This window comes from Engraulis encrasicolus, chromosome 21 (genome assembly GCF_034702125.1).
Source record: "Engraulis encrasicolus isolate BLACKSEA-1 chromosome 21, IST_EnEncr_1.0, whole genome shotgun sequence".
In the NCBI taxonomy this organism is placed as follows: Eukaryota; Metazoa; Chordata; class Actinopteri; order Clupeiformes; family Engraulidae; genus Engraulis; species Engraulis encrasicolus.
In genome coordinates, this window is record NC_085877.1 from 39,230,651 (window position 1) to 39,240,650 (window position 10,000).

The following is a 10,000-nucleotide window of genomic DNA, read 5'->3' on the forward strand; positions in this document are numbered from 1 at the left end:
AAGGTTGGGAAACACTGCCTTAAAGGAACAGTCCAACCTTTTCTGATTTTGGCATATTTGCAGTATTTCCTAGAATAACATGTGAATGTATGGTGAATTCAGGCACATTGGGCCACTTTTCCCCATTAACTTCTATGCAAAAAAAGTGGCCCAATTTACCTGAACTCACCCTACATCATTTTCTTCTTAGTACTTGGATCAGTACTCAGCACTTTTGACATTATTAGCATAGTAGCTTAGCAACCACTGGAAGTCAATGGTACCATTAACATCAACTGACGAGTGATCACTGGACCGAAGTAAATAGCCGCTTCGCACTCTAGTAAATTTTACATTCATTTTAAAGTGCTTCAGTACATTTGATGAGGTTTTGTTTGGTACCATAGCATGAGCATGCTACACGGATGCATTGACTTTCACTAGCTTAGCAACATATTCCCTCTTTTGACTCGTCTTAAAGCAAGACAACGCTTAACATGAAAAATAACACACTTTACCACCTTTATAAACCCCAGCCAACGATTTTAACTGTATTAAGCCCCAAAATAGTGGCATACCCCTTTAAATGTAAATATGGCTATACCGTCAAACTAGTCATTGCAAAAAATCCTAGGCATGATCATATTTTACCAGCGCCAATAAGCCATTTCCTGAAATAGGGTGGACCGTTCCTTTAAAATGCCAAAAGCAAGCCATTACTATTGAGATGACTGAAGGAAGTGGGAGAAACTACTATCTGCCTTGCCTGTGGATACTGCTACATCCAGCACTGGGTTAAAATGTAAAATTGGGCGTTGCGTAACACCACTTCACTCAGGTCGAAACAGGAAGTCAGGAGGACGCTAAAGGCCTGGCTGGACAAGTTTGACTTTGGCCTGCTACTATTGCACACCCACATAATAATAACCTGTAGGTGGAACCAGTCAGTGTGTGTGTGTGTGTGTGTGTGTGTGTGTGTGTGTGTGTGTGTGTGTGTGTGAGTGTGAGTGTGAGTGTGAGTGTGAGTGTGAGTGTGAGTGTGAGTGTGAGTGTGAGTGTGAGTGTGTGTGTGTGTGTGTGTGTGTGTGTGTGTGTGTGGGTGGTGTGTGTGGTAGCGCGCGTGCGCATGTGTTGTGCACAACACTGCGCTTGTAAACACAACACCCATAAATGTAGTGCCCTCAAAGAGGAAGATAGCATATGCAGCAATTTAACAAGGTGTTATTGTCTGTGCGAGGGTGACGTTGTGTGTGTGTGCGCGCACACATGTGGTGTGTGTGTGTGTGTGTGTGTGTGTGCATATTTTATGCATACCACTCTACCTATGAGCTTAACTCACATCCTTACTGTAAACTCTGACAACTGTGTGTGTGTATGCATGTTTATCCCTGTGCTTGCAAGTGTTTCAGGGAGACCTGCATTTCTCTCAGGTCTTCTGGGACAGGGACACAGACTTTGTGAAAGGAACAAAGCTCTCCAGTAACAATTCAAATGTAGTAGCTATACATGTGTGCGTGTACATGCGCGTGTAGCTCACATTTCTCTATTACTATTATAGAACATTTTACAATATGACGCCCTAATTTTTTCCCAAGTTATTTCCAAATTCATCAAAAACTGTTCATTATGTTTTGAGTTACTGCTGACAAACTGACATACTGACGTGACCAAAAACATAACCTCCTTGGCGGAGGTAAAAAAAAAAAATGCTCACATTTCTCTGAGGTCTTCTGGGACGGGGACGCGGACTTTGTGGAAGGAGGTGCGTGACGAGGGGCTGTTGGGGTTGACGGGTCGGATCCTCTCCGACGTGACGATCTCATTGTACGAGGGTTCACACGCTGCGTACTCGATCACGTAGAACTAGAGAGTAAGGGTGAGGTGGGGGTAGGGTAGGGTAGAGAGAAAGAGACCAACATACACAATCAAAATGCACGCCATCGCAGACTGCACAAGATAAGCAAAGATGGTAGATAAACACAGCAAGAGGAGCCGTGGTAAGCTTGTGTCTACGGGAGCAAAATGCAGAGAAATTCTACGTTCTTTATTTCCAATATCCTGATTCCAGTCTGTCCTCCACCCCTGCTTGTGGCTTCACGTGACGCCCCGCCTCCGTGAAAAAAAAACAAACCAATAACATTTCCCCGCTCTCCACCTAACCACAACCACGTTTGGTGGATTTTTCCCCACTTTCAACATCCCAATTGGCAAAAATGAGAAAATGACCTTTCAATTGCACTTTTGCGAGACATTGAATTTAATTTCTGTCATCAATGACGTCTTGTGACATCACAAGGCCACAAGCACTTGGCGGAGGACAGAAATTAGGATATTGAAAAGAACCCTCACACTCATCATGGGTGCGTTCCAATACGAGACCTCCCTTCCTCCACTTCCTCCACTTGTGGCCTCGTACCAGGAAGTAATAAGTCATGATGACATCACTGACAACAGCATTATATTTCAATATCTTGCAAAAGCTCAATTGTAAAGTCTTTTTCGCATTTGCAATTGGGATGGTGAATGAAAAACAGTCCCCCCAAAAGTTGTTGTGGCTAGGCTGACAGCTGGGAAACTTTTCTGTTTTCTCCACGGAGGAGGGGCCAGTAGGCGGGGCGAGGCCACAAGCACAAGTGGAGGAAGCAAGGTCGCATATTGGAATGCAGCCCATGAGCCCTCATGTGTGACACTACCATCTTTAATTCCAAGGTGTTGCTGAAAAGGCGTCTGTCATGCAGTGTGCAATATGAAGTTTTAAATAAACCTCAGAAGGTGTGACAAAAGACCAAATCTGGACAAAAAAAAAAGAGAGCTGAAAAACTTCAAATTTGTGCTCTACTACGCACAGGTTCTATAGCATACATGCTACAAACACAAACACACACACACACAATAACACACAATAACACACAATAACACACACACACACACACACAATTGAAACACACACAGACAAGAATGTGGCAGGACATAAGCAAACAACAGCAACCTTATTCAACAATTGCAAGCGCTAAACTACTGAGCGTCGTACTACAACTAAGGGAAATGGAGAGGAAAGAATGCTTCTTTGTTCTAGTATCTGCTATTCTATGCTTTTTTTTTTTTAAGGAAGGGAAGTTCAATTTCGCCAGACAATAGTTCTCCTGGTGGACCTTTCACTCGCTGATTGATGGAACCTTGCTTTCTCTGAGCGGTAACACCACACACACAAATGCACACACACAGACACAGCTTTACTCACACAACAGAGAATTAACGCAATCCATCAAAACGACAGAGCACTGTGGCCTACACACGCACACGCACATGTACACACGCACACACAGACACACACACACACACACACAGACACAGACACACACACACTAATAGAAGCCCATGCGTTCAGCTTCAGACAGGGCCTTATTGCAGCTCCGTGTGAAGAGCTGCCAGCGCACCCGACGAGCGTGACATGATGCCATCTCAATTCCAACCAATCTGCCACCGTCTCTGGACTACTGCTAGTGCTAACACAAGTCTTCCTTTAACATGCTTGGGCCTTAATAGCCTCGTAGCCTAGCCACTAATTTCAATCTACGGAGGGTCTGGAACAGACCGAATTCAGAATCAATTCAAGATGGGAAGGGTGAACTCCACTGAAATCTGAAATGCATGTCTCATTTCACTGTATCACTCACACGTGGTAATGACATTGTTAGGGGATGGGACTCGGTCTTCAAAATATTTGAATATTCGATATACAGTGTCTGTCTAGAAATCCACATTCATAAAACATTCTGTATGGGTCTCCCTTACTGTGTTCAATGACAATGGAGATTATTACAAAGTTTCATTAAATTTCTACATTTGCTCAGCAAATATGAATGGATCGTTGCGTTGTCAGAAAGTTCCACACACATTGTTTACAGCCAGGGAGAATAATATTTTTGAACGGTGTGCTTGCCAAAAAATTCCCAACTCCATCCACAATCTGACCCAATGACTACTTGCCCTCTAAGTAATGCAAGCCATTTCAAAATGACATTAAAACACTTAAAACCATTTTCCATGTCTGCTGTAATGCTGAGCAGACTGTATGGCAAGATTCATGTAATGACCTGCAGCCAAGTGTGGCTGTTTGGTCTATTGGGATGACTCATTGGTTAATGCTACTGCCCTCCCCCCATTAATGTCAAGCATTATGTACACATTGACTGCAATGAGCACAGATCCGTTAAGGCCTGCAGGCCTGTGTACTGTGCGATTGGGATTACATACTGTAGGCTTGTGGGAGTCATTCAGCATGCAATTCTATCCGAATTCAGATCTGCTGAGAAACACAAAATGTAGCCTGGACACGGCTATGAGCAATTATTTAACTATTAGATATTTTCAATCCAATCCATATTTATGTTTTACGCTATATCCACCATAGCGTGTACACATTGTTGAATGAATTACTGTATTCCATCAATATTGATCATTTTACTCTAAATGGAAACACTACCTCATTAATGTATAACAGAGGCCGTACTTATGACAATATGCCTGAGGGCCTGTGTGTTAGAGTACTAGTGGATTACAGCTAATAGTGTATTTTTTTGCAGTTTGACTTGAATCTATGCTTCCCATTTACATAATTTTTACATTATTTTCACATATTACCAGTCACAGACATTTGGCTGCACAACATACTGTACTGACTAGAATACATACTCTTGCTTTCAGAAAACACTTCTATTGCTCATTCACGAAGTGGTACAGCTGTGGAGGAGAGACGTCATGCTCCTTCATTAAGACCTAACTAGCTGAAGGAGGTCAAGGCGGCCTGCAAGTGCTCAGCTCAGTGCATTAACACAGATGACATAATAAAAGCAATGCACTCGCTTGCAAATGGGAGCAAATGGGTCTAATAACACTGTAATTATTGAACACAAAAAGCCCTAACTAAACTCTACTATGTCAGCAGAGTGAAAGAGCCCCATAAAAGGATTTTAAGAGAGGAAGCTGTTCTGTGTGGCTTTTGGCCTTTCCGTTGGGAAGATTTAAATATGTAAGCTTTACATTTGAGGTTCAACAAATCAAAACCCATATTATGTCCATAATCGTACTCATGAAATAAGCTACATTTAAAAACGACCACCTCAATTTGAAATAAATTGATATAGGGTCATAGGTAGCACTCCTATCCGCTTCTTTCAGGCACTTAGCGTTAAACATATGTATTCAAAAGGACTGTCTTGACAGCCCAGTATTTGGTAAAAAAAAAAATACTGCATAGAGACAAACCAGTGCATGCAATGCAAACACTACAACAGAGAATAAAATCAAGCGAGCAGAGCAAAATGAAACCTCGCCATTATACAATGCGAAGCACTATATTTGTCTGCTAGCCATCTTGTCTCAATCTTCTGTAAAGCCATGCTCAAACTTCACGACTCGATTTTGTGTCTGATTGTAACATTGGGTTGCGCTGCACAAATAAAGAAAATCACAAGCGTCAATCTTTTCACTGATCATAAACACAGCATCAATGTCCACTGTTCTATTTCGAGTCATAAATATCAAACAGTGTTTGATATCTACGATTTGCGATCAGCGACTTTTGGAACCAGCAAAATTCCATCTTAGAACAGCGGCCATGATAAGGAAATCTTGCCCGACGGTCCTGCGGGGTAACGTTCCACCGATTGACGTAAAAGGGGGCGTCAGCCGAGAATCGGGCCGATAGTCGTGTAGTTTGAGCCTGGCTTAACACTTTCTTTGAAGGGGTCCATATTAGTGAGTCATGTAACAGTCTGAACATACATGACATGAAACATGGGGACAATGATGTTCATGACTGTTGTCATAATGTGCCACTTAATTTTTTTGAGGGTTGTCATGACACCCAAACAATGTCAACTTGTCATAATGCATCACTTGGCTTTAGAAATGTCAACAGTCATAAACATGAATGATGCGTCATTAATGTTCCTCATGACACACTTATGTACACCACTTCAAATTAAGTGTAAGGGCCTCCGCCAAAGTGCGGTACATTGCTCTGCCAACGTTTGATTCCATCGTTTTCAACCGAATCCCGCACATCAGCATAGATGTCCGGGGATGTCCACACATCTGCGCTGGTGTGAGGGGGTTGCCTAGAAAACAGTGGAATGGAACGCTGGCAGAGCAGTGCTCCGCACTTTGGCGGAACCGATGCCCAAGAGGGCCTCACCCAAGCTCAGTGTTGCCAGATGTGTCGATTTTTCCTGTTTTTACCCGCAGACGGCCATCCCAAGCAGCACAATTGGGCGGGCAACCGACCAATCTGGCAACAATGCCCAAGCTTCAATCAACGGTGCAGCCATTTTACCTAGATAACAGTGGATATGCATGCTACGGCAAGACAATACAGCTAGGAGGGGGGAAGCCATTTCAAAAATGTATTTCACAAATGAATACCCATGCAACATCAACAACATACAGCAACAAGTCTCTCTCGACGCAATCACAGCAACAAGTCTATCTCTACGCAATCACAGTTCTAAGGATCAAGGTGCACCCTCATCCCTGTGAATGATGGAAATGGATATTTATTGATATTTATGATGTCTACAAGTGGTGATCACAGTGACTTGCACACAAGGTGAAATGGGCATTTAGTATTGAAGCAAAAAAAAAGAAATCAATTGATTAAGTAAACACCCATAAAACCAAACCAGGTAATGCTAATATATCTGATATGTCAAAGCTTCTACAGATGACAATAGGCAATTTAGAGTACTAAAGTCAGTAAAATGGCTAAAAAAAACTAAGGAAATATTCATGAAACCAACACACTATCGTTATTTTAATCTATAGTTTAAGTAGCACATGACGCAGTGTGAAAATAGCCAATTACACTGGTGCAGATCACTGTGACCACACACTACAGGGGTGGATTTCTCAAAACCAAAGTTGCTTACTACATTAGCTACTTTGTTGTTTTCAGTGCATTTTCCCATTGGCAACTAACTACCGAAGTTGCTAACTGTCTCACAACTTCTGTTTTGAGAAATGCACCCCAGGAGAGGAAAGTGATGGGAAGAGGAAAGAGCAAAAGTGAACAACAATATCAGAGAGTGGTAGGATGGAAGTGATGGTGGTCTACAAGTGACCAAAAAGTGCACAGTATGAGTGTAGTGCATCAGTGTGTGTGTGTCTGAGGTAGTGTGTGTGGGTGATCATAATAGTGGATTTTTTTTTAATTTTTTGTGTGAGCAATAGCATTGTCTCTGTGTGTGTGTGTGTGTGTGTGTGTGTGTGTGTGTGTGTGTGTGTGTGTGTGTGTGTGCGTGTGTGTGTGTGTGTGTGTGTGTGTGTGTGTGTGTGTGTGTGTGTGTGTGTGTGTGTGTGCATCGTGAGTGATAACGTGAGTGAGTGAGTGTGTGTGTCGGCCCCATGCCGGTAGTTCCCTGTGCCCCGTCGTTAACCCTTGACTCACCAGGCCCTGACTCACCTCGCCCTTCATCATACGAACGCGGGCCAGCCACCAACCACACGGCTCCTGGTCGTTAGCGCGCGAATACACCTGGAGGAGGAGAGGAGAGAGGGAGGAGGAAAGGAGAGAGGGAGGAGGAAATGAGAGAGGGAAGAGAGGGAGGAGAGGGAGGAGAGATGGAGGAGGAGAGGAGAGGAAGGAGAGGGGAGGAGAGATGAGAGGCGAGAGGAGAGGAGAGGTGAAGAGAGGAAAGGAGGAGAGGAAGGAGAGGGGAGGAGAGATGAGAGGCGAGAGGGAGGGGAGGGGAGAGGAGAGAGGAGAGAGGAGAGGTGGTGGAGGAAAGGAGAGGAGAGAGGCGGAGGGAGAGGAGAGGAGAGGAGAGGAGAGGAGAGGGAGGAGAGGAAGGAGAGGGGAGGAGAGATGAGAGGCGAGAGGGAGGGGAGGGGAGAGGAGAGAGGAGAGAGGAGAGGTGGTGGAGGAAAGGAGAGGAGAGAGGCGGAGGGAGAGGAGAGGAGAGGTGGAGCGGAAGAGAGGTGGAGTAGAGGAGAGGAGAGAAGATGAGAGGAGGAGCAGAGAAGAAAGAAGAGAGGAGAGGAGAGGGATGGAGGAAGGATAATGTAGAGGAAGGGAGAGGAGAGAGGGAAGGGAAGAGAGGTGGGAGGAAAGGAGGGAGGAGGGAGGAGGAGGTAGAGGAAAGGGAGGAGAGACAGAGGTAGGAGATGGATGGGAGAAGAGAGAGGTAGGAGATGGATGGGAGAAGAGAGAGGTAGAGAAGGGGAGGAGAAGGGGAGGAGAAGAATGGAAAAACAATGAGGAAGATTGGAAGAGAGGGAAGGGGGGAGAAGAGGAGAGCGAGGATGAAAGGGTCAGAAAAAGAATGACAGCCATGAGAGGTAGGAGGAAAAAGAGAGTAAAAGAAAGGCATGGCGAGGGGGGAGGGGTGGTGATCATGAAGGCATGATGGGGGGATGAAGGGAAAGAGAGAGAGAGGGATAGACAGTGAGAGAGGGAAAGAAACAAATAGACAGACAGATGGGTAGGGAGAGAGAGAGAGAGAGAGAGAGAGAGAGAGAGAGAGAGAGAGAGAGAGAGAGAGAGAGAGAGAGAGAGAGAGAGAGAGAGAGAGAGAGAAAGTGATGGAGGGAAGGAAAAAAGAGAGACAGGGGGATGGGGAGAGAGGGAGATCGAAAGTGACGGAGAGAAAGAAAAAGAGAGAGAGAGAGAGAGAGAGAGAGAGAGAGAGAGAGAGAGAGAGAGAGAGAGAGAGAGAGAGAGAGAGAGAGAGAGAGAGAGAGAGAAATAGAAAGTGATGGAGGGAAAGAAAAAAAAGAGAGGCAGAGGGAGGGGATGTGTAATTAGGCCGCGATAGCAAAAGAGATCCGGACACATTATCAAGTGAAGAGATCAAACAGTCAAGCACCAAAAGGAAGTGACAGCATCCAGGGAAGGGCAGAGAGAGAGAGTGAGAGTGAGAGTGAGAGTGAGAGAGAGAGAGAGAGAGAGAGAGAGAGAGAGAGAGAGAGCGTGAGCGGGAGAGAGAGTGAGAGAGAGAGAGAGAGGGAGAGAGAGTGAGAGAGAGAGAGAGAGCGTGCGCGGGAGAGAGAGTGAGAGAGAGAGAGAGAGCGTGCGCGAGAGAGAGAGCGTGCGTGCGAGACAGAGAGCGAGAGAGAGAGAGAGAGAGAGAGAGAGAGAGCCAGGCAAAAGAGAGAGAGAGAGAGAGTGAGAGAGAGAGAGAGAGAGAGAGAGAGAGAGAGAGAGAGAGGCAGAAAAGAGAGAGAGAGAGAGAGAGAGAGAGAGAGAGAGAGAGAGAGAGAGAGAGAGAGAGAGGCAGAAAAGAGAGAGAGAGAGAGAGAGAGAGAGAGAGAGAGAGAGAGAGGAGAAGGTGAGGAGGAGAAGAGAGAGAGAGAGAGAGAGAGAGAGAGAGAGAGAGAGAGAGAGAGGGCAACAGAGAGCAACAGAGGCCGGTACAGAGTCAAAGAAAAGGAATGTGCGATTGGATGAAGGAGAAGAAAGGAGGGAGAAAAGAAAGATGCACAAGACGATGAGAAATCAAAGTAAACGAGTGAAGACTGCTACTACTAGTACTAGTGAGTATTTGGCTACATGTAAATGGCGTCGATATCTACATGTATTAAAACAATGACCTGTACAGACCAAATGATGAGGATGGAGGCCACTAGTGATAAGTATGTATCCCTACTAGGGCTGCACAATTAATCGAAAAATAATCAAAATCGTGATAAAATAGTGAAATCGAACTCATGATTTTAATCGTGATTTAATCGTGGCAATAGTGACCTACTTTTGAGAGCGTCCTTGAAGCCAGAACATACTGACAGGCTGGTGTTTCTGGCCAGAAATCTGTCCACTTAAGTTTCATGCTATTGTCTTTACATAATTATTTCAATTAATTGTATTTTGCTCATCCCGTATGTAATTCATTCTTGGTTATATTTCATCTTGTTGTAATTTTCAAAAAAATCTGCAAAAATCAATAATCGTGATTAATAATCGTGATTATGATTTTGACCAAAATAATCGTGATTATAATTTTTTCCATAATCGTGCAGCCCTAAT

At 44.5% G+C, this 10,000-nt stretch overlaps 1 protein-coding gene across 10 annotated transcripts in view; it reads right to left on the reverse strand.

The window, feature by feature from the left end:
- The window catches only part of fxr2 (FMR1 autosomal homolog 2), a 66,245-nt gene that overhangs the window by 25,314 nt on the left and 30,931 nt on the right, over positions 1–10,000 (reverse strand). For 5 of the 10 annotated variants that reach the window (XM_063186699.1, XM_063186698.1, XM_063186697.1 and 2 more), the window contains 2 exons: positions 7,442–7,513; positions 1,694–1,842 (listed from right to left, as the gene is read on the reverse strand). In XM_063186699.1, coding sequence (XP_063042769.1) covers positions 1,694–1,842; positions 7,442–7,513 — 221 coding nt within the window. Of the gene's footprint in view, positions 1–1,693; positions 1,843–7,426; positions 7,514–10,000 lie in introns of all 10 variants that reach the window. The other 5 variants (XM_063186696.1, XM_063186693.1, XM_063186692.1 and 2 more) reach the window with 1 other exon arrangement.